Below are 23,882 nucleotides of genomic sequence, written 5' to 3' on the forward strand. Positions count from 1 at the left end.
CACTTAAAACTGGCAAACAGTTTTTGATCATCTACTAGATTCAAAGTAGAGCTAGATTAGAAATTAATGGTTAAAAAAGAAAAAAAAAAGAGAAAACAGTCTCTAGTAGGATCTAAGTAGCTGTTCAAAAGTTCCAGATCCGGGCTTCCCTGGTGGCGCAGTGGTTGAGAGTCCGCCTGCCGATGCAGGGGACACGGGTTCGTGCCCCGGTCTGGGAAGATCCCACATGCCGTGGAGCGGCTAGGCCCGTGAGCCATGGCCGCTGAGCCTGCGCGTCCAGAGCCTGTGCTCCGCAACGGGAGAGGCCACAGCAGTGAGAGGCCTGCGTACCGCAAAAAAAAAAAAAAAAAAAAAAAAAAAAAAAAAAAGTTCCAGATCCATGTTCCATGTTTTTGGAAAAGTCAAAGAAAGATATGGGGGACTTATCTGCTAAAGGGGCCTCAGGTTGCAGGGTTTTCTAGAAGGTAAAGAAGGATACTGGGGCACAGCACCAGTACCGATGTGGTGGGAAATAGTTTACCTGCCCTCTCCATGGAGAATAACTCATGATAGGAAAGTTACAATTGCAAAGCAAAACCAAGCAAGGCAAGAGGAAGCCATTTGAATTGATGCGTGTTTTACTTCTCTTACAAAATGCTGGGCTCCATGCAGACTTACACAGGAAGCGATTTTGTGTAGGGGTGGAGGGTCAAGATGGCTCTTGGCTAGAACGTATAAGTTCTCCTCTTGTAGTCATGGTGATTTTTCTGCTCTCCATTCAACACATCTCCTTCTGTGACCATCAGAGATCCTTGTTATTCAAAGTGTGCTCCATGGACCAGCAGCAGCAGCATCACTTGGGACTTGTTAGACACATGGAATCCTAGGCCGCAACCCAGACCTACTGAACCAGCATTTGTATTTTAATAAGGTCCCTAGGTGATTTGTGTGCACATGAAAGTATGTGAAGCACCATTATAGAAGATACACAGGGCCTAAATCAGCACAACAGAGAGTGGAAAGAGACAGGTTCTGCATCTTAAGAAAGTGAGGATGTCTAGAAAGAAGCAAAATTTTCATAAAAATAATTTAAATTTATAGAAATGTGTAAAATACTATCCATAATTGTTACAGTTTTACAGTTTGCACAGTTTTTAGTCTGGTTTTAACAAGTGAGATCTTACTGGGCATGGGGTGAGGGGCAGGGTCAGAGGGATGCTGAAGTAAATCCTGACTCATTTGTGGGCCGTGGAGAACCTCCCCAGCCACTGCATCATCAGGGGTACAAGAATTCGAATTTGGTTGGGAGAACTTTAAGGGGGAACCAGGAACTCCCAGTGTCAACATTGTAATCTTGGAGATTCCTCCCTGGATGTATTATAAAAAAGTAACTCTGTCTGATAATCTTATTATGCATTTATGGAAACCCATAATATGTTGAAAATAAATTATCATTTAAAAATGATTTGTACTTCCCAACAGATGCTGAGAAGAATCAATTCATTTTAGAAATTTTCTAGCTACCCCTCTTATGCTCTTCTAATTCCAGTTAAGTGGAGTCAGATTAGGGATGGAGGTCTGGGGGAGAAATTCAGGAGGGAAATTGCTCACCCTAATGATCAGCTAATGGCAGAAATCATGCCCTTGAGGAATCTTGTTGGTTTGACTTCTTAGGCTACGTATCCATGTGTCTGGAGCATCTCCTCTTTGATCACAAGTACTGGCTTAACTGCCGACTGGTGGAGGATACAGAGATCCACGTGTCAGTAGATGATAAACACCTGGAAACAATATACCTGGGACTTCTGATCCAGGAAGGTGAGCATGGTGTAGGGGTGGGGATGGGGGTCTTATCTGGATATATGTTATCAGAGTCCTTGAAATAATTAGGATACAAAGGGAGGCAAAAACCATTCAAACATGAAAATATTCACAAATGAACCCACCTGTTACGATATTACTTCAACCATCTCTCTCAGTTTAACATCAATATCACATGAACAGCTGTGTAGGCCAGTCTCACTGATTGTCTGATGTTAGAACCACCCGGGAATTTTAAGAAGATGCCCCTATCAGGGCTCAGCTGGGGCCAATTAATCTCTAGTGATGGGGATCAGGCTTTGGTATTTTTTGAAAGTTGCCCAGGTTATTCTAATATGCATCCAAGATTGAGAACCACTATTCCAAACGTGATATAATTTGATTGTAAAATAAAATTGCAGATCTTGCAAAACCTTCATGATTTCATGAAATCGAGGAAAGTGATATTGGGAAACTGTTTGGAGCACCCACCAGTCTGTTTACAAGGAAGGATCCAATCAAGGCTGCAGCCAACCGGTTAATGACTGATGACATCATAGACACAGTGAAAGAGCCATATTTGCATAGAATATTTTGCATAATGATTCCCTTTCTGATTGTTTTGCATGAATCACATATGAAGGAAAAACTTTTATACTGTATGACTGTGAAATTTAGTTGGAGAAATTATATTCACCCAAATCAACTTAATTTATTCTTTTTTGGTCCTAAGATTAACATGAGGTTGCAATTATAACTGAAGTTCTGTTAAATATATTTTCATGAACTCTTGTTTCATTTTTTTCTCAAGGTGAAGTCCCAATTAAACCTCATTCTTGAGAATTATTTGGAGTTTTTGGTGTCTATTTTAAGTGAATTCCCTCTCAGTGGCTTTTTTCCCTGGTACCAGTTTTCCTGGGGTCACAAAGGCCTCTTGTAGTACCTCCCCCTGGACTGTGTACTTTACTTTCAGAAAGAAAAGTATCTGGGCTCTGATGGAAATATACATAGTGGGATACTCCATTTTCACTTCCTGCTACTCCTTGGAAAGAGCTTTTCTCATTCTCTGCAGGTCACTTCTTCTGCAGAGCCACGTGCTCCATGGCTCAGCCAGCTGAGAAGGAAGGGGAGTATTTGACACTTTGCAAGAATGAGTTAATCTCGGTGAAGACAGCTGAAGGCGAGTTCGAGTGGGAAGGCGTGTCCTTGGTGACGGGTCAGCGGGGCTTGGTGCCAGTGTCAGCCTTGGAACCCCTGCCTCTCCCTTTCCACCAGTGAGTAGCCACTCACCTCCTGGGAGAGGGTCTCAGAGCGCACTGAGGTCTGCAGAACAGAGTAGGCACGTTTGCAGATGTGGACATCCATGGTGCCAGGGAGGGAACAAACCTGGGGGGCTTTTTATCTTTTGTTATTTTTTTAAGTCAAGATTTGCACAATTAGATGAAATGGAGACAACTCAAAGTTTCAGATGGACATGTACCAAAGAAGAAATACACTGCCTGGTCTCCAATGCAGTGTTTCTCACTGTGGGGACTGGGGACCATTTGTACCAGAGTTGCCTGGGGATTCTACTGCAAGTTTATACCCTCTGGCCCTCCTCAGACTCTCTTGAGGTTGGATCCAAAAATCTGCATTTTATGTAAGCTCCCCTTAAACATCAGGGGATGTTTTTCACACTAAAGTTCCAGAATCCTTGCTGGAAGATGTTGTAAACTCAAACAGAGAGAGTGACAGTAAGCATGATTCCAGGCCGTGGGTTCTGTGTGTGGCAGAGAATCTGGCAGTGAGAATGGAATGGGATCCTTTGTTAGATATTTAACTGACAAGCTAATTGCTGAGCCAGAAAACATCCCAGGCCTGCTGAGCTTCTTTATTTTTCACAGTGCTTGATAAAAAGTAAGTTCTCATTAAATGTTTGCCACTATTATAATAAAAGTAACCAAAATTACAAGAATACTTATCATCATCAGCATCATTTTAATGGATTATTCTGCTCACTGTTCAAATTTTTTGAAATCCATGTTTGCAAACCCCATGTTTCCATTGGCAGATGGTTCCTAAAGAATTATCCAGGAAGCTGTGGCCTTTCCAGGAAGAGGGATTGGACAGGCTCCTATCAGATCGGTACGGCTGAGTTGAAGGCAGTATTATTAGGGAGATAATATTGCTCTGCCTCCTCCTTTTATCAGCAGATTTGGAGTCAGTGGATGTGAATTCCTGTCTCACCTCTGCTGCTGACTGAATTTGGGGAACCCAATTATACCATCTGTTCCCATGGGTTTCCTTGCCTGTGAAATGAGAGGTCTCAGATGAGGGCTGTACTGTAGATATAAATACCTCCAGGGACAGGCAGAACATACAAATGCGTGGAGGGCCTGGAGGGAAGATGTTAGGGAATGGTAGGGACCATAGGGATTTAAAGATATGTGGGAAAAAAGAAAAAGCCCTGTGTGGGCCAGATGTGGCGTGCAGGCTGCCTGCTTTCAATCTCTAGTCAAAGCATTTTCTAATTTCCTTCAGAGTTTTGTGAAGTTAATCTTGAATTAAGGAAGATTAAGAATGCTTGGCACATAGCGGGTGCTCAGTAAATATTTGTTGAATAGATGAAATACATACACGTATATATATATGTATAAATACATGCGTACATTTTATGTAATCTCTATACACATGTGTATGTATGTATGTATATATATACACATACACACATAAATATATACCCATATATCTATAAGTATATTTGTATCTACTGGATAAGGAAATTTAATGTTTTCTATGTGTCTAGAATATACATTCCTTTCATCTTCATCCTTGGAGCTGCCTTCTCACACCTAGCACAAAGTGCAAGTTTTAAAGTTCTAAGCCCAAGTACCACTTTAAAAAAAAAGAAACAGAGGGAATTATGAGACCCAGACATTAGATCGAATTAATAATCAACCACAAACAAGACTTTTAGCTATCTGAGGCAGTATGGCCTTATCGTTAGGAACATGGGGCTGTGAAGTCCTGTTCTGGGTTCCAATTCTAGCCCCACAACTTAAAACCAGTGTGACCTCGGCCAGTTCATGACGTGCTCTCACAATGTCACAACTTCCTCATTAGTAAAATGTTACTGTAAAACCAACTTTAAATGTTGTCATGAGAAACTAAACTAAATGACAGCTGTAAATCACTTAGTACAGTTTTCTCACATTCTAAGTGTTTAACACATGGTAGATACTACCAAAGCAGTGGGAACTGCTGATTCTGAAGACAGAGTCAACAGAAACTTGACCAAAAATGTCAGGAAAAAAAAATCCAGTAGCTTTAGCAGCGGAGCTAAAGCAAATACGGAAACTGGGGCATATAAAAACTGCTACCTCAACTAGGGCTGGATTAGTGGAAAGAAGGGTTAACAGCAGTGGAGAGACTTAAGTTCTAGTTCACACACAAACTCCTTGGACAAATCACGTACCCTCTCAGTGCTTCCACCTTCTAATCTATAAAAAGGAGATTCTGAGAGTTGCTCTGCTTACCCTTTGGGGCTCCTAGAAAGATCTGAGAAAAGGGACATAAGTGTACTTTGTAAACTGGAGAGTACAATTCTCATAAATATATCATTACTAGATCCTAGCGTGGCAGCTGATCAAGCTAGGTAGTGACCATAGTCAGAAGAGGAGTCTTCCAGAACCCTCTGGGTAACCAGCTGTTTTCTATTCGCCAGTCATATGAGGCTAACATGTATTGAGGGTTGCCTAGGTACCAGGCATTGTGCAATTTATCTCTTTAACTCTTCCTGATATTTGTAAGAGACAGGTATTCTCATTATCCCCATTTTACAGTTGGGGAAACTGAAGGTCATAGTGGCCAAAGGAGCCGGAAGGAAATGGAGAGATCCTACAGTAGTCCTCACCCTGGTCTGTGGATCTGTGCCAATCATGGCAAAGTGTTTACATAATGGCAAATCAGACAAAGTAGGACAATATAGTGAGCTTTCCAGTTTGACATAAGCTACCTTTTTTCTGTTTTAAGGTATACCTAGTATTCTGAGATTATATTTACTACGTTTGTTAAAATTTCTTTTATAAAACGGTGGTAAAAGTGGATGGGAGTTCCTTTTTTGAATTTCCTAGCTTGGCCAAATGAAAAGCCAGTTACCCTATATCATTCCTGCCAATTTATTTTTTTGAGGGGGGCAGAGAAATTTTACTGGTCCTTAAAGTTCTAAAGTCTGGGAACTCTTCATTTCATTATTACATTGGAAGCTAGTGGAAGGCTCCACTGTTCTGCCTTATTTGGTTGACCTGTGTGCTGTTTTCCCTCAGGTAGAGGAAAATGTAAGGCCTGGAAAGAATATGAGAGGGAAGAAAAGGATGAACTGAATTTCCACCAGGGAGAAAGCATTGAGATCATCGGCTTTGTCATTCCTGGGCTTCAGTGGTTCATTGGGAAGTCAGCGCTCTCAGGAGAAGTGGGCTTTGTCCCCACCAGGAACATAGATCCTGATTCTTATTCCCCAATGTGAGTATGACACACAGACCCTCTGGGATGTGCTGGAGCAGGGCCACCTTACCCTTTGGTCCTGTCCCATTCTGAGCAGGTTTGAAGATGAGCTTCAGGGTTTCCTGGTAATATGAACCCAGAGGAGCACATTCTGACAATCAAGGCAACATGAGGAGTGATAGGAAAGAAAATATGAGCGATCAGGGAAGGAGTCAGTTCAGTTCATTTCAGCAGATGGTCATTGAGGCCTTCCTCTGTGCAAGGAGAGAAGCACAACCCCCCAAACCCAGGGCCTGCTCTTAGCCTTTCCCACCCAAACAAGGGGCCCCATCAGGGGAGTACACACACAGGGACCTATAGACTGCAGCTTAGTGAATGGAGAGTCCCTCCCACATAGGTCTGTCTGCTGAAAGCTTAATGTATGGGAAGTCAGTGTTAGCCAGGATGGCAGAGTGCCTCTTTTACTCTTTCCTGCCTTAAGTATAGAAGGGCTGGTTCTGAGGAGCAGAGCCACCACATGACCAGTCAGCAGCAGGTGGCCAGCCTGCTCTATCCACCCTGTCATGGAGTGCTGGAGTACTGCCCAGTCTCTCTGGTTGGGCATCCTGCATGGGGATAGCAACAGTAGAAAGCCTGGGCCCAGGAAGTACAAGAGGGAACGCAGAGTTGGTGGCTAACCTTGAGACACTGTAGCCCTCCACATGGGGAAAACACAGCCCAAGCAATGCCTAAGGCTCTGAACGCTCCAACTGGAACTCCTTCCCTTATGGAAAGAGCCACTAAGGAGAGTGGACCAAGGGCAGAAGCTTCCTCTAAGCCCTGCCCTTTTAGGGAGAGGGGAGAGAAAGTCGTTTTCCCTACACAGAAATGTGGGAACCCAGGTACCTCTATAAGAGGAACATCACTCACTATGCTCCTGGAGAGGTGTGGAGAGCAATGAGAGTTTAGAAGGAGGTAAAGGGTGTCAAGAGAACTTTCCTCAAAAAGGTAATCTGTGAGTTCAGCTTTGCGCGGTGTAAGACATTTCAACAGACGTCAATAGGGAGAGGAGGTCACAGGTAGGAAAGTAAGGGGGATGTTGAGGAACGATTCATGTTGTTGGGGGCCGGTCACCAGGAGGGTGCTAGTGTGGCAAAGGCTCAGCGGGGCCATGATAAAGACGGGAAACGCCTATGCCATGGGCCTGTCAGGGCATGAGGAGCCACTGAATGTATCTGAGCAAGGGTGACATGATGTGACTGGGATTTCTGTCTAGGAAGCCAGCCCTGGCTTTGGCTGAGGTGTGCATGGTCAGGGGAGAGCCTGGAGGCAGAAGACCAATGAGAAAGCTGAGGTTAGGGGCATTTGGGAAGGGGCAAGGGGAATGGAGAGGAGAGGGCACTGCTAGGACCAGTCAACAGACTTTAGAGATTCTGGGAGCTTACAAATACGGATACCTGTGTTCTGCCCTCAGCAGTTCATTCTCATTGGTCTGCGTGGGGCCTGGGCAGCCATGGTTGTAAAAGCTCCCCAGGTGGGGCTGGTGTGCAGCCCAAGTGAGACCTGCTGCTAAAACTACCCCCTTAATTTACTGCAGGAGTAGTTGAGGACCCCCGGAGTGAAACAGCTGAACCATGGCTTGGGTCTGGGATTGCAGATTGCTGATGTTAAATCTAGGGTTCTTTTTCTTTTTTTTTCTTTTTCTTCTCTTTTAAATTTATTTATTTATTTATTTACTTTGGGCTGTGTTGGGTCTTCATTTCTGTGCGAGGGCTTTCTCTAGTTGCGGCAAGCGGGGGCCAGTCTTCATCGTGGTGCGTGGGCCTCTCACCATCGCAGCCTCTCTTGTTGCGGAGCACAGGCTCTGGACACGCAGGCTCAGCGGCCATGGCTCACGGGCCCAGCCGCTCCGCGGCACGCGGGATCTTCCCAGACCAGGGCTCGAACCCGTGTCCCCTGCATTAGCAGGCAGACTCCCAACCACTGCGCCACCAGGGAAGCCCCTAGGGTTCTTTTTCAAAAACAGAGTCCTGCAGCTGAGGTCCTAGTGAAAGGGAGGAAAAATAAAAAGAACAGAGACTCCATGGGGAAGAACCATTTATAGAGCAGAGGAAGGAAGAATGTATCAGAGGAAGAAAGAAGGACAGCTGAGGGGGAGGAACCAGCCATGTGGGAGGTGGGGGATGCTTAACACTGTGGAAGGCCTTTGAAATTGACCATTGAGAAGTCACTGGCCCTGGGGAGGTCACTGGTCATTGGGCGGCAGCATAGGTCAGTAATAAAGAATTCCAGAGCCAGACTTCCTGGAAGGCATTTGTGGCCATGTGAGCACATCGTGTGTCTCCATTAGCTTACCAGCTGGGTGACTTTGGATATGTTAATTTGTTTCTCTAAGCTTCAGTTTTCTCATCTGTAAAATGCATACAGTGTTAGTATTTGCCCATAAGATTGTCTTGAGTTGAAATGAGCTGATACGTGTAAAACACTTAGAATGGTGCCTGGCACAGTGTGTGTGTGTGTGTGTGTGTGTGCGTGCGTGTGTTTGTGTATGATCAATATGCATTAACTCTTATTGCTGTTACTGTTGTGGGTGGTAATCTCTGAGAGGCAGTTTTTTTTTTTTTTTTTTTTTTTTAGCTTGTAAACAACAGAAATTTATTGCTCTGGAGGTTGGAAGTCCAAGATCAGGGTGCCAGCATGGTCAAGTTAGGGCCTTCTCCCAGGTCACAGACTTCTTGTTGTATCCTTACATGGTGGAAGGAGCTAGGGAACTCTGTAGGAACTCTTTTATAAGAGCATTAATCCCTCTCCTGAGGGCTGCCCCCTCACAACCTAATCACCTTTCAAAGCCCCCACCTACTCAACACTATCACTTCTGGGAGATAGGATTTCAACATGAATCTGGGGGGACAAAACACTTAGACCACAGCACTGATCCTCAGCCCCAGTCAAGCCTTCAGATGACTGGAGCTCCATTTTTTTTTTTTTTTTTTTAACATCTTTATTGGGGTATAATTGCTTTACAATGGTGTGTTAGTTTCTGCTTTATAACAAAGTGAATCAGTCATACATAAACATATGTTCCCATATGTCTTCCCTGTTGCGTCTCCCTCCCTCCCACCCTCCCCATCCCACCCCTCCAGGCTGTCACAAAGCACCGAGCCAATATCCCTGTGCCATGCGGCTACTTCACACTAGCTATCTACCTTACTGCGTTTGTTAGTGTGTATATGCCCATGACTCTGAGAGGCAGTTTTAACAGGATACTGGGGGCCGGTGTCAGATTTAATCAATTATATTGAACTTCTGTACCTCATATCATGCCTCAAATGACAATAATCCAGTACTACTAAATTAATCTGATCATCACATTTTAGCTGGCTTAGTTGTACAGGATACACTCACCCTGCAGAATATCATCCCCTGTATCCAAGTGGTCAGGAAACCTCCTTACTTGCACAGAGTTGCCTGTTGGCCTCTACCTGGTCACCCGTGGGACCCCATGCACCAGAGATTGCACATTCGGTAGGGAAGGGGAAAGTGGACAGGAGACGGAGGGGTGGGAGAGGGAGAGAAGAGGAGAACTGGCTCATTGCACACTCTAGAAATCACTCTCTAGATTATAGATACCCCCGAAACACAGCAATTGGAGGAAAACCCCACAAACAACCTGCCAGCAGCAGCCAGGGTGTGGAAGTCCGGGGAACCATCCCTGTGTGTTGTGCTGTCTCTGTGATCAGGCCACTGGGTGTCACTCTTAGTCTGTGTTTGTTTAGGGTCAGGTTTCTGAAGATGGTCCAGCATTTGCTGAAATCTCCATCCTCTTCCCCCAGCTTTCCTCCCTGTACTGGTGTATTACTTCCTGAAGTGTTTGTACCCTGTTTGTACATATGAATGCATGTATGAATGTATCTGTGTATCCATGCATGTATTCTTTGATTTATTCATTTAACCAAATTGGCAGTGTATTGAGAATGAAATTTCTCAGAAGCTGTTTTCTGAGTCAGATTTAGTCTTTGCCTCTGACACATGGGAAAGGGATCCTGCTTATCCGTGGAAGCAAATTTTTGTGGGTTTCCTTTTTTACAGCCCAGATTTCAACATCAGCTTCCTAATTTCACAGCAACAGCAGCTGGAAAACCCATTCTTAAACCTCAGGCAGGCCTTTTATCCGAATAGACAAAGTGTTTGTATTTGGCCAGAGTGACTTTGAAGACTCTCAGTATCCCTGTGTGGAGCACGTCAGCCTGCCGTATTTCTAGAAGCTCTGCTACACTCCTTCTAAGCCTGTCTCCATGCTGGGAGAGCCCTAATGTAATTTGTCAAGCTTCCTAGACTCTAAGTATCTGGGACTCAGGACATTAGCAGATCAGCCATGAGGCAATGGACACAGAGGCAGAAGACCTCAGCTTCAGTGTCAGCTTTACCACTTTCTAGCTGTGTAATTCTGAGCGTGGCACTGAATTACTTTCTGAATCTTCATCTATAAATATGGATAAAAATACCTACATCATAGGATTATTATGAAGAGTAAATGAAATAGTAAATTCAGGAATGCTTTGTAAAATTCAAGTGTTCTACAGAAATTTGGGATCATATTCTTTTTATCTCAAATGAGTTTAGATGTAGAATTCAATTACATGCTCTTTTGAGGATGGAAGCTCTTAGAGTGCTGGGGAGAATCTGGAGGTCAAGCCAGAGAGATGGGGGTTCAGTAAGTGTGTCAAGAGCCATAGATGTTAGGACATAGCTTTAGTGCCAGTTCTGCCACTAATTAGAGGTGTGACCTTGAGCAGTTCACATTAATGGCTAGTTTTCTCATCACTGACTTTCCAACTGCATTTATCTGAGCTATGGGGATAATGGGTAAGTGGCAGACCATGGCACTCCATCCCAGCCCCTCCGTTAACCCTGCTTGAAAGAGAGAACCTCTTCTTACATCCTACTTATGTCCTGCTCTACCGCTCCCTAACTACCAACTTTATTTTTCTGTGCCTCAGTCTCTTCCTCTGAAAAAAGGGGATAAGAATAGTACCTGTATCATAGGGCAACTGTGTAGATTAAATGAGTTAATAGTGTGTGATTCATAATAAGCCCCTCCCAAGTGTTAGCTGTTATTAACTCTTAGGCTTCTAAGTTATTTTTGTTTTAAAACTGGATTCTAAAGTTTAAAGAATATTTAGAACTGAAAGAGATATTAAGTGTTGTCCAAATAGGCACTGGACTGAATACTTTCCAAGGCACTTCTAATTTTCATATTCTTTGATTCTATGACAGACCTCTAGTGAGCAAATTAGTTTTAACAATTAGTTTATACAATAGAGTGAATATACAGAACGCTATTATTTATAATCATTTCTTCCAGCCCCCTGGCCCTCCTTCTACCCCCTTCCCACACATTAGCCTTCTTTCTCTATCTTTTTTTTTTTTTTTTTTTTTCTTGCGGTACGCGGGCCTCTCACTGTTGTGGCCTCTCCCGTTGCGGAGCACAGGCTCCGGACGCGCAGGCTCAGCGGCCATGGCTCATGGGCCCAGCCGCTCCGCGGCACGTGGGATCTTCCCGGACCGGGGCACGAACCCATGTCCCCTGCATTGGCAGGCGGATTCTCAACCACTGCGCCACCAGGGAAGCCCTTCTTTCTCTATCTTAATGCTACATAACACTGTTCTGTGTCATGGAATCAGATGTCAACATCCAATGTGAAAGGTTCATTCTGACCACAGTCAAGTTTTCTCCATTGTTCCTCTGGATTGTGTCATTAGTCCCGAGTGTTTTCTTGAAATAACCTGTCAAAGAAACATCTTTTAGTGGTCCTTTTCCAACTCTTACATTTAGGGCAGCCAGTTCCTATATCTTCCCTTAAAAATAGTCACCATGTGGTCTCAAAGAATGGGTAGGAGTCGAAGGAAGGGGCTTTGTTTTTCTTGGGAGATGCCGTTTTAACAGGAGGGGTGTTTTCATTGCCACTTTGATCAATTCAGCAACGGCGTAGGTCAGTTCTGCACAGATGAGGTGCTACCAGCTCTTCTTCCTTGGCAGTATAAATAAATACATTATACAACAGTGAGATGAGGAGTCTGAGTTCAGCTCTGGGCATGTGGGTTGATGGCTCCTCTGTGTCCTTCACTACATCCTAGGGCGAAAAGAGAAGGGGTAGTGTCTGGAACCTTGCACTGATCTGTGTCCATGTCTTTTGCCTCAATACAGGAGCAAGAACTCCACCTTTTTCACTGATGAGGAAAGATGCTCTCTGGGGGTCCCGGGAAGTGACAGGAAAACTGAGTGTGCCAGCTTCCTCCACACGCTTGCTCAGACTGACATAACATCTGTCTACCGGCTTAGTGAGTGTTCGCTCCTCAGACCCTGTGAAAGCCCAGGCTCCTCAAGATTAAGGGGGTGTTCCTAACTAGAAACAGAATATCTCTAAAGTATAATCCTATGCATGAATGTGAGGCTATGACCACGGTTGAGTTGATGACCTGGGTCATATTTGATTAGCAGCATTTTCACTTTGCATTTCAGACAGTTCTGGAGTGGAGGGGGACTTGCTGCCTAGAAACTCTGAGATGTGATGAAATCAACTCAGCTATAGCATGGGAGGCTGGCCATATTGAGCCTCCCATTCTAATCCTGGAGAAGAAAACTTCCTGAGTTGTGGCTGAGGGTTTTCCTTCTAGGGCTGAAGTAGGTCTGGCTCCCCAGTAATAAAGGTGGAGCCATAGAATGTCATAGCTAGAAGGACCCTAAGAGATGACTTCTCCTCTTACTTTACAGATTAGGAAACTGAGGCCCAAGTGAATTAGTGCCTGAGCCAGGATAAGAACTGCCCTCCCCTATCTTCTCATCAGGACAATCCCTACTTCACCACACTGCCCCTGACACAAAATGACATTGGACTGTCGGATGTGTTAGCTTTGGGTGGGTGAGGGACCTCAGTGCCTAGCACAGTTTTCAGCAGTGTCTGAATGACTGACTGAGTGAATGAATGATACTCTTTTCTTTTACTTTGGGAGGGGCCCACTGCTCTGTGTCAGGAAGTGCATTCATTGACAGGGTTTGAGGAGGGATTCCTGTTTCTCCTATCTCTTCAGTGATGGTGATGGTGTGTCTACCCCTGTATGGCCAGATTAGATGGCAACACATTTCATGGGTGCAGCCAGAGATTCTGCAGAAGGGACCCTCAGGCCAGCTCCCGGAGCAGAGGTGGGAATTGCAGAGCTTCTCCCAGGCACAGGAACATTTGTGAAGAGCACCTCACCCAGGCATCAGCACTAGCCCTGGCGGCACTTTCTCGCCGCAAGCCGATCACACTGCCCCACCAGGCTGAGCCAGGAAGCTGAAGCTGTGAATGCAGCCTGGTAGGCAGGAGGTCTGAAAGGTCTAAAAATCAAGGACTACTTGGGGTCTGCCTTGAAGGCAGGGTGGCTACAGGCTTGGATCCGGGGTATCTGCCAATCGTTGATCCAGTGGTTGAGAGAGGTCCAGGGGCAGGTCTCAGGCAGTCCATTAGCTCTTATCTACAGACCAGGAGTGCAACTCTGCTGGGTGCAGGGCTACGCCTTATGGCTGCACAGGCTATCCCTGGCACCAAGGCAACCAGCAGAGGGTGCATCCTACTGGGAAATTCCAACTCCCCCAAGGCCTATGCCCTGTAATTCTTCTTCCCAGAGGAAGCATTTTTTTTGGTAACTCATGCATCATTTGTGCTCTCGGTGGTCCTGGCCTGCAGAGAAATGACTGCATAAGACTGGCACGTGTTCCGCAACGTCAGGGAGGGCCAGGTGCATGAACAGCTCTCCAGAGTCCAGCTCTCTAGCTCTGCTGTGTTTGGCTGTGGGACCTTTGGGGGTTACAGATCTTAAGTATGTGCAATGACACTCACAGAAGAAGCCTTCCCTAGAGAATAGCAAGTGGAGGCTTGACTTGGTGAGGGGCCTGCTACCCTCAAAGTGCACTGGAGAGCTCAGAGTGCAGGCCCAGGTGGCTGGCTATTGCTTCTTTGCCAGGGAGAGGTAGAATCTTCTTTCTAGCAGCCCTTGTCCTATGGAGCATGAACCTGGCCTTCGCCTCCACAAGCTCCACTGTGGCTGCTTTAGCCAAGGGGGTCAGCTTCTTTGCTGCCAAACCCCAGGTTGACTTCTTGGTTCTCACCTTGTCTTATTTCACTTTTGTTATGTTAGGTGGCTGCACCATAAGCCACCTTGGTCTCCTTGACTCCTCTTTTCTCTTTACAGACTGCCTTTTCAGTCTCCTTCGTTGGCTCCCATCTGCAAGTAAATGCTGAAGTTTTTCTGGCTCATTCACAAATCCCCTCTCCTCACTCCTCCCCCACCTGCTTTGTATTTCCTTCCAAATCCTTCTTCTGGGACTTTGTCCCCCTCTTTGTGACCTGTTGTCAGTCACAAATCCATATTTGCAAGTCTCCACTTTTCTCCTTGGCTGCAGATCTATTTCATTCTCTGCTAGAGCTCCTGCAAGTACCGCAAACTCAAAACGTCTAAAACTGCTGAAGACCGTTCCTTCTCCCACCTCATCCCACCAAGGTACTTTAGGGAACAAAACTTAGGAACTGTAGATGCTTCTTTACCTTCTTTTCTTCATTATTTACATTTGGTCGCCTCATGCTGTCAAATTTACAAAGCACATTGTGCACACTGAGTCTGTCTGTTGAGTGGATGGATGATGAATGAATGGAGGAAGGAAGAAGGCTGTACATACATAAATGGGAGGCAGTGCCACGTGCCACAGAGTGCGCTGCCCTTGGAGTTCTGTTCATGGCTTTGTCATAAACTTGCTGAGACATTTGGGCCTTCAGATTCCACCCCCTGCCCCCCCACCCATACCCACACCTCTTGTCATAGAGCTCATGTTTCTGGCTTTTCTTCTCTGACTCTGTTCTCGTTTCTACCTCAGTTCCCAACTGTAAGGTGAGTGAGTTAAACAAGATGATCTTCAGGTCCCTGCAGCATTGATGGTGAAGGGAAGATGCTGCCTAGTACCTTAGGGATGGCAGATGGTCTGAAACTGAAACACAAAGTGTCCTAAGGGGCCACTGGTCAGGGAGCACCTGTAGGCATAAGCATACTGGGCCATTCTGACCTAACATAGGTTCGTCCTTCATCTCTATCCAGGTGGGTTTGAATCCATCCAGAGTCTTCCAAACGATCTGAGCGGTGAGTAGAGATCATGCTGAACCTGACCTCCAGTCCTGTCCAGGATATCCCTCCAGGATAGCGTCCTGTCCTCTTGCCAAGAGCTGGCCACCATAGTTGCAGGTACTTAGAGTTGCTCAATTCTGCCTGTCCCTTACAGCGTCCCAGCCCGAAGGCTTCAAGGAGACCCGGCCTGGTGGAGCCTGGGAGGAGCATCAGGCCGTGGGCTCCAGACAGTCCAGCAGCTCCGAGGACTCCAGCCTGGAGGAGGAGCTCCTTTCAGCCTCCTCAGACACCTATCACCTGCCAGAGCCTGATGACCTCGATGACCCGGAGCTGCTCATGGACCTGAACACCGGTCAGGAGGAGGAGGAGGCTGAGAACTTCACCCCCATATTGGCTTTTCTGGATCACGAGGGTTATGCTGACCACTTTAAGAGCCTCTATGATTTTTCCTTCTCTTTCCTCACGACTTCCTTCTACAGCTACTCTGAGGAGGATGAGCTCGTGGCCTACCTGGAGGCCTCGAGGAAGTGGGCCAAGCGCAGCCACATGACCTGGGCCCATGCCCGGCTCTGCTTCCTCCTGGGCCGGCTAAGCGTTAGGAAGGTCAAACTCTCTCAGGCCAGGGTGTACTTTGAGGAGGCCATCCACATTCTCAATGGGGCATTTAAGGACTTGTCCTTGGCAGCTGCCCTGTACATCAATTTGGCGGCCATCTACCTGAGGCAGAGGCTGAGGCATAAAGGCTCGGGCCTGTTGGAAAAGGCAGGTGCCATGTTGGTCTGCCTGCCTGACCGGGAGTATAGTGCCAAGAGTGAGCTGGATGTGGTGGCCTATGTGCTGAGACAGGGCATCGTGTCGGGCAGCTGCCCCCTGGAGGCCAGAGCCTGCTTCCTGGCCGTCCGATTGCTCCTAATCCTCGGCCGGCACGATGAGGTCCTGCCCTTCGCTGAGCGCCTGCAGCTCCTCTCTGGACACCCTCCCACCTTGGATGCTGCAGCCACTATCTTGAGTTTTCTCTATGACAAGAAATACCTGCCACACCTTGCGGTGGCTTCTGTCCGGCAACGTGGTACTCAGAGCACCCAAGGGATGGCCCTTCCAATTTGGCAGGTCCACCTGGTCCTCCAGAACACCACCAAGCTCCTTGGCATCCCCTCCCCAAGCTGGGGTGAAGTTTCTGCCCTGGCGTGCCCAGCACTCAGGCAGGCACTGGCTGCCTGTGAGGAGCAGGTGGATCAGAGCACCCAGAGGACCCTGTGTCTCATCCTGTCCAAAGTGTACCTCCAGCATAGGTCTCCTGATGGTGCCATCCACTACCTGAGCCAAGCCTTGATGCTAGGCCAGCTGCTGAGTGAGCGGGAAGCTTTTGAGTCTTCCCTCTGCTTGGCGTGGGCCTATCTCTTAGCCAGCCAGGCAAAGAAGGCTTTGGACATCCTTGAGCCACTCTTACACTCCCTGAAGGAGACAGAGAGTGTTACCCAAAAGGGAGTGGTCCAGAACCTCCTGGGACTCGCACTTCAAGGTGAAGGCCGGGTGAACAGGGCAGCCAACAGCTATCTTTGGGCCTTGAACAGAGCTCAGGAGGCAAGGGATGTGCGCAACCAGGCGGTGGCTTTGGCCAATCTTGGCCATCTGACCCTTAAATCCTGGACTCAGCAGCCAGCCAGGGACTATCTTCTGCAGGCTGTGCAACTCTATTCTAAACTCCAGGCCAGCATGGAGACAGACATGGAATTAGTACAGGTGCTTCTCTGGTTGGCCCAAGTTGAGGTGTATCGACACCAGCTGGCCAGTGGCCGCTTTTGTTACGAAATGGCATTGCTGTTTGGATTAAGGCATCAACACCTGAAGAGTGAGTATATCCCGTGCTGCTGGGATGCTTTAGAAATAAGTGTTAGAAGACATTTTTTCCTTTGTCCTATCTCCAGTCATCTCATCCGTGTTCCTGCTTTATGTTCAGGTCAGCTTCAGGTCACCAAATCCCTCTGCCATTTCTACAGCTCTGTGTCCCCAAGCCCCGAGGCATGTATCACCTACCACGAGCACTGGCTGGCCCTGGCTCAGCAACTCAGGGACCGGGAGATGGAGGGGAGGCTGCTGGAGTCCCTTGGGCAGCTCTATCGGAACCTAAATACGGCCAGGTGAGTCCAAGCTCAGGGATAATTCTAGAACATCTTTTCTTCCTTAAGGAGAATCAGTATTCTTTCCCTCACGAAGTCAAGTCCAAATGCACGTGATATGTTTATGGCATCGTGGAAAAGAACGTGGTCTCTGCAGCCACATGGCAAACTCAGTGCCATCCATCACTTACTAGCTGTGTGACTTGGGGCAAGTTTTTACACTTCTCTGTGCCTCCGCTTCCTCACCAGTTAATGCACATGGGGTACTTGGAACAGTGCCTGGTAAACAGGGCTCAGTCATGTTGGTTATGTTACAATTACCTGTGTGTTTCTATAACAACCTATCAAGTGAATGTGGCTGAGGGTGCATAATTCAGAGCGGTGGCAGTTACACTGAGGACTGTGGAACCCTCAGGAGGTCTTCGTTACCTGAGGAAGTTGGTATTAGAGAAAGGACCGATGTAAATAAATGCACAGAAAACAGGGGTGTAAAATTTCACAGTAAAAATTTTTGATTGGAAACTTACCTTTAAAATGAAACTGGAGGGCTTCCCTGGTGGTGCAGTGGTTGAGAGTCCGCCTGCCGATGCAGGGGGACGCGGGTTTGTGCCCCGGTCCGGGAGGATCCCACATGCCGCGGAGTGGCTGGGCCCGTGAGCCGTGGCCACTGGGCCTGCGTGTCCAGAGCCTGTGCTCTGCAGCGGGAGAGGCCACAACAGTGAGAGGCCCGCGTATCGCAAAAATAAATAAATAAATAAAATGAAACTGGAAAGGGTGAAACTAAGTTTATTTTCACTTTTTAGTTAAGAAGCTTAGGTTGTCATCACAACTATGCACTAAGCTGTAGAATAAATACACAACAAAAGAACTGTTAACTTTTCAGCTTAATTGTGTTGACAGAACTGTATAATAGCACAATTAAACCTCCTTTGTTTTGTGATTGACTTTTAGCACTCTCTTAGAAAGACTCATTTTTGCAAAAATATCCCAAAACTTAACTTTTTATCCAAGCCTTTTTTTTCACACTTTGATATTTAAATTATTCTCAAGTGGATTATCCTTCCATTTTTTGCTGATTTTCCCTTTTCTATCTTTTACTGGTCAAATCTACCTGATCCTCATTTGCCAGTGACATGGCCTGCAGTTCTGCTTTCTAACAAGCCTTTAATTGATTCCATTAAATTCTACATGGTTTGCAAGATATTTAATTTCACTTTGTGACAGATTAGCATTGTAACATTGTATTCATAAAATTATGACTGACTTCTAATGTAGAGCAGGGATAATTGCTAGTGTTGAGCAGAGAGAGGTGATTGAGGAGAAGCTATTTAAATGACAATTTTTGCTTTTCTAGGCAACGTGGTAACTTGGGCACCTGGTCCGTCAGATCACTAATAATCAGATAACGAATTCTCTCTTTCTCTTTCTCTCTCCCATTCTGTCTCCCTCTCCCTCATCTCGTCCCTCTAAGAATCAGGTATCCTCCAAATATCCCATTGCTTTAGTCCCAGGAAGGGAGTTTTGGATCCTTGCAGCCTGTGAGGGGACAGGAAGTTGGGCCCCAGCCGTACCATGCTTCTATTCAGAACACCCTAGGAGTTTGTATGGTTTTGGAGCAGATCCAGAAGGTATGCTTGAATTAACCTTAGAGATGAAATAGTCATATATTCATGGTGAGGCATAGTGAGAATGGGCTTTGGGAAAGCTGACTTTTAAGGAACTGGAGTATGGGGGGCAAACATGTGTCAGGTTTATTGCCACCCCTCCCTGTGTACAAGTTCAGTCTCTGATTAATCACTGTCCAGTCCACCTACCCAACTGCCATCCTTTGTTCACAGCCTTCCTCCCACCTCCAGTTGTCAAAACCCACTGAAATCCTAAGGGGAAAACCAAAGAGTAAGCCCTGGATGCTCTCAACACAGAGTGCAGAGGCCTTTCTTAAGGCAGTGTGAAGGACCACTGGACTTCTTAGGTGATGGGAGTGATGGGAGAGAAGGAGTGGGGCTGCGCTTGCTCCAAGAAGTGTCTGGAGGAAGTCACAGGCCACAGAGAGGGAGAGGAGTGACCAAAACTGGATTAGGAGTCAGGAAACCTGAGCCTGCCATGAGCTAATAACATGTCCTTAAAGAAGTCTCTTGGTTGCCCCATTAATAAGGTTAAATTGAATGAGGTGCCTTCTAGTTCTAAAATGTTAGGCCTAGGACCAGCCAGCTATGCTATGCTGACACCGGCAATAGCCCTATTAGTATAAGAATTCCTTCAGAGAGTCTTGAAGTTTGGAGGCAGATTCTTAAAGATGTGGGGCTTCAAGATCAAAGACCTAAACTTTTTGGGGTTTTGAAAGACTCTGCAGTAGCTTCAGAAGGTCTTGATGTAGTAACTATAAACTCCATCTGGGCAGACCTCGTGTCTGGCATAGAACAGGGAGACATACATGTTTGTGTGGGCAGCCAAGTAGTTAGTAAATTATTTATTTAGTCCACTAGCTTACAGCCCTGAGCTGCAGGCTGCACACTGACTTGGCTGACTTGGCTGCCAGAGAGGAGATTCAGATGGAGAATGAGGGAGTTTGCCCGAGGGAGCCCTTGGTTTCTTTGCACAGGATTCAGGTAAGGGAAAAATGGTGCTTGCAACTTGGAGGCAGACTTTTTGGTCTTCAGTGACAATTACAGTCGGCAGACGGCTGTCAGTGGAACCTCAGATGCCCTTTCCAACCGCCTGTTTAGAGCCTGGCCTACAGAGCATTAGCTACAGAACAGAGTGGGTCTTTTCTCAGGGAGTTTGCATTGATAAGGACCCAAATAACAGATAGTGAACTGGAATATCAGGGATTACCACCCAAATCAAAAATAATTTTTTTTCCTAAAATTTAAGTTGTTTAAAATTCTATTATAATATTTGCTTATGGTAAAAAAAAATTAAACCAGTACTGAAGGTTATAGTTGAAAAATAAAGGTCTTATTGCAACCTCCCTTTTCCTAAGACTCTTCAGAAGTAACTACTTAAAGATTTTTAAATATCCATCAAGAAATATTCTATACATATGAAAGATTATATATGATACATGTCCTCTATATTAAATATATGTTAGGTATATATAATTTGCACATTTTTAGTTACTTAAATGGGATTATGATAGAAGCTCTGTTACATAATATACTCTCATGTTACTTTTTTCATTTAAAAATATCACTATGAAATGTTGATCCAGCATTTTATTCTACTATAGGAGCCCTTCTGATGTACTGGGTACTGTGGTAGATGGTGGGGAATTTAATGGTTAGGAAAACAATTTTCAAAAGAACTGTCCAAAAATGGAGCAGTCTACCCTATGTAGATGAGAGAGTGTTATCATTACACGTATTCAAGTAGAGGCTGGTTACTCAGGACTCTTATAGAAAAATGCCCCGAATTGAGCTTTTTATAATAGCTTTATTGAGATGTAATCATATAGCATAAAATTGTCTTTTAAATATACAGTTCAGTGATCTTTAGCATATTCACAGAGTTTTGTAACATTACCACTATCTAATTTCAGAACATTTTCATGGCTCCCAAAAGAAACCCTATACCCATTAGTAGTCACTTCTCATTAACCCACCCCTACCTAGCCTGGCAACCACTAATCTACTTTCTGTCTCTATGGATGTGCCAATTCTGAACATTTCATATGAATGGAATCATACAAGATATGGCCTTTTGTGACTGGCTTCTTTCACTTTGGGTAATGTTTTCAAGGTTTATCCATGTTGTCACATGCATCAGTACTTCATTCCTTTTTATTGCTGAGTATTAGTCTGCTGTGTGGATATATCATGTTTACTTATCTAGTCATAAGTTGAAAGACATTTGAGTTGTTGCAACTTTGTGGCTGTTATGATTAATGCTGCTGTGTACATTCCTGAACAAGTTTTTGTGTGAATATATTTTTCCAATTCTCTTGTGTATGTACCTAGGAGCGGAATTTCAGGGTCATATGGTAACTCTATAGTTAAACTTCTGGAGAACTGCCAAAGTAGCCACCATTTTGCATTCCTTTGAGCAAAGTATGAGAGCTCCAATGTCTCCACATTCTTGCTAATACTTGTTATTGTGTGTCTTTTTTATTTTAGCCATCCTGTTAGGTATGAAGTGATATCTTATTGTGGGTTTGATTTACTTTCCCTAATGACTAAGATGTTGACCTTCGTTTCATGTGCTTACTGGTCATTTGTATATCTTTGAAGAAATGTCTCTTTAAATTCTTTGCCCCGTTTTTGTGTTGTTTGTTGTTTAATTTTTGAGCTGTAAGAGTTCTTTATGTATTCTGGTAAAAATCTCTTATCAGATATATGATTTGCAAATATTTTCTCCCAATCCATATGTTTTCTTTTCACTTCCTAGATGGCATCTTTTGAAGTACAAGTGTTTTTAATTTTGATGAAGTTCAGTTTATCTATTTTTTTAATCATTGCCTAATCTAAGGTCACAAAAATTTACCTCTTTGTTTCCCTCTAAGCGTTTTGTCATTTTAGCCCTTACATTTGGGTCAATCAGCTGTTTCGAGTTAATTTTTGATTATGGTGTGAGATAGGGGTCCCGTTTGATTCTTTTGTGTGAATATCCAGTTGCCCAAGTACCACGTTTTGAAAAAATTATTTTTCCCCATTGAATGTTTTCAGCACCCTTGTTTAAAATCAGTCGACCATAAATGTAAGGGTTTATTTCTGGGTGCTAAATTCTATTCCATATATCTATATGTCTGACCTATGCCAGACTACACTATTGTGTTTATTATTGCTTCATGGTAAGTTTTAAATTGGGAAGTGTGAATCTCCCAAACTTGTTATTCTTTTTCAAGGTTGTTTTGGCTATTTTGGGTCCCTTGCCTTTCCATGTGAAATTTAGCGTCAGCTTTCAATTTCTGCAAAGAAACCAGCTGGGATTTTGATAGGGATAATGTTGAATCTGTAGATCAATTTGGGTAATATTGCCATCTTAACAGCATCATGCCTTCCAATTCATGAACCTGGAATGTCTTTTCATTTATTTAGGCATGCTTTAACCCCTTTCAACAGTGTGTTGTAGTTTTAGAATATTATTTTTGCACTCCTTTTGTTAAATATTCTGAAGTAGTTTTTGATGCTATTGTAAATGGAATTGTCTTCTGAATTTCACTTTCAGATTGTTCATTGACAGTGTATAGAAATACAGCTGATTTTTGTATGTATTCTTTTTATTTCTGTAATTATTTCTGTTAGTAGTAATGTCACCACTTTAGTTCATAGTCTTTTATCTTATTTTTCTTGACCAGACTAACAAAAGCTTTTAAAGGAACCAACCTTTGATTTTATTGATTTTCTCCATTGTTTTTCTATTCTCTACATCTTTTTTTCTGATTTAATATTTATTATTTTTCTTAATTGTGCTTGCTTTGGTTTTACCTTGCTCTTTTTTTTTCAAGTGTCTCAAGGTAGAATGTTAGGTTATTGATTTGAGATCTTTCTTCTTCTTTAATATAAATATTTACAGCTACAAGTTTCTCTCTGATCACTGCTTTCACTCCATTTACTCCAGTTTTGGTGTGTTGTATTTTTGTTTTCATTCATCTCAAAGTATTTTCTAATAGCCCTTGTGATTTCTTCTTTGACCCCTTGGTTATTTAGGAGTGTGTTGTTTAAATTTCACATATTTGTGAATTTCCCAAATTTCCTTTTGTTATCAATTTCTGATATCATTCAGTTGTGGTGGGAGAACATACTTTGTATGATTTCCTTTTAAATTTATTGAGAAAGGCCTACCATATGGTCTATTCTGGAGGATGTTCCATGTGCACTTAAGAGGAATGTGTATCTGCCATTATTTTCATTGTTTTTAGAGATGTCTGTTAGGTCTAATTGATTTATAGCTAAAGTCTTCTATTTCCTTTTGTTCTCATGTCTAGTTGTTCTATCCATTATTGAAAGTGGGGTATTTAAGTCTCCAATTATTGTGGTTGAATTGTTTATTTCTCCCTTCAAGTGTGTCAGCTTTTTCTTCATGTACTTTGAGGCTCTATTTTTAGATGCATTATTTTTCTAATTGTTATGTCTTCCGAATGGAATGACTCTTTTATCATTATAAACTTTTCTTTATTGTCTTTCGTGGCAATTTTGTTATTTTTATCTGATATTAGTATAGCCATTCAAGGTCTTGTTGGATGGTGTATCCAAAAGTTTTCCTTACTTTTACTTTTAATCTATTTGTGTCTTTCAAACTAAAGTGTATCTCTTGTAGACAGCATACAGTTGAGTCATATTTTTTGTTATTGTTTTGTTGCTTGTTTTTAAAAATCCATTTTATCAATCTCTGTCTTTTGAGTGGAGTGGTCAATCCATTTACACT

At 44.2% G+C, this 23,882-nt stretch overlaps 1 protein-coding gene across 7 annotated transcripts in view; it reads left to right on the plus strand.

The window, feature by feature from the left end:
• Nucleotides 1-23,882, plus strand: part of SH3TC2 (SH3 domain and tetratricopeptide repeats 2) — a 65,654-nt gene that overhangs the window by 24,555 nt on the left and 17,217 nt on the right. For 3 of the 7 annotated variants that reach the window (XR_003427749.1, XM_027081657.1, XM_027081658.1), the window contains exons 5-12: nucleotides 1,654-1,797; nucleotides 2,831-3,053; nucleotides 3,830-3,903; nucleotides 6,084-6,279; nucleotides 12,449-12,582; nucleotides 15,373-15,414; nucleotides 15,554-17,251; nucleotides 17,360-17,540. Coding sequence is in view for 6 of the 7 variants with exons in the window: in XM_027081657.1 (XP_026937458.1) it covers nucleotides 1,654-1,797; nucleotides 2,831-3,053; nucleotides 3,830-3,903; nucleotides 6,084-6,279; nucleotides 12,449-12,582; nucleotides 15,373-15,414; nucleotides 15,554-17,251; nucleotides 17,360-17,540 (2,692 nt within the window). In the remaining variant the exon portion in view is untranslated. Of the gene's footprint in view, nucleotides 1-1,653; nucleotides 1,798-2,830; nucleotides 3,054-3,829; nucleotides 3,904-6,083; nucleotides 6,280-12,448; nucleotides 12,583-15,372; nucleotides 15,415-15,553; nucleotides 17,252-17,359; nucleotides 17,541-18,990; nucleotides 19,142-23,882 lie in introns of those variants that run through there. The other 4 variants (XM_027081659.1, XM_027081660.1, XM_027081661.1 and 1 more) reach the window with 3 other exon arrangements.

Source organism: Aethalodelphis obliquidens, unplaced genomic scaffold, assembly GCF_003676395.1.
Source record: "Aethalodelphis obliquidens isolate GAN/ISIS:26980383/991018 unplaced genomic scaffold, ASM367639v1 scaffold45, whole genome shotgun sequence".
In the NCBI taxonomy this organism is placed as follows: Eukaryota; Metazoa; Chordata; class Mammalia; order Artiodactyla; family Delphinidae; genus Aethalodelphis; species Aethalodelphis obliquidens.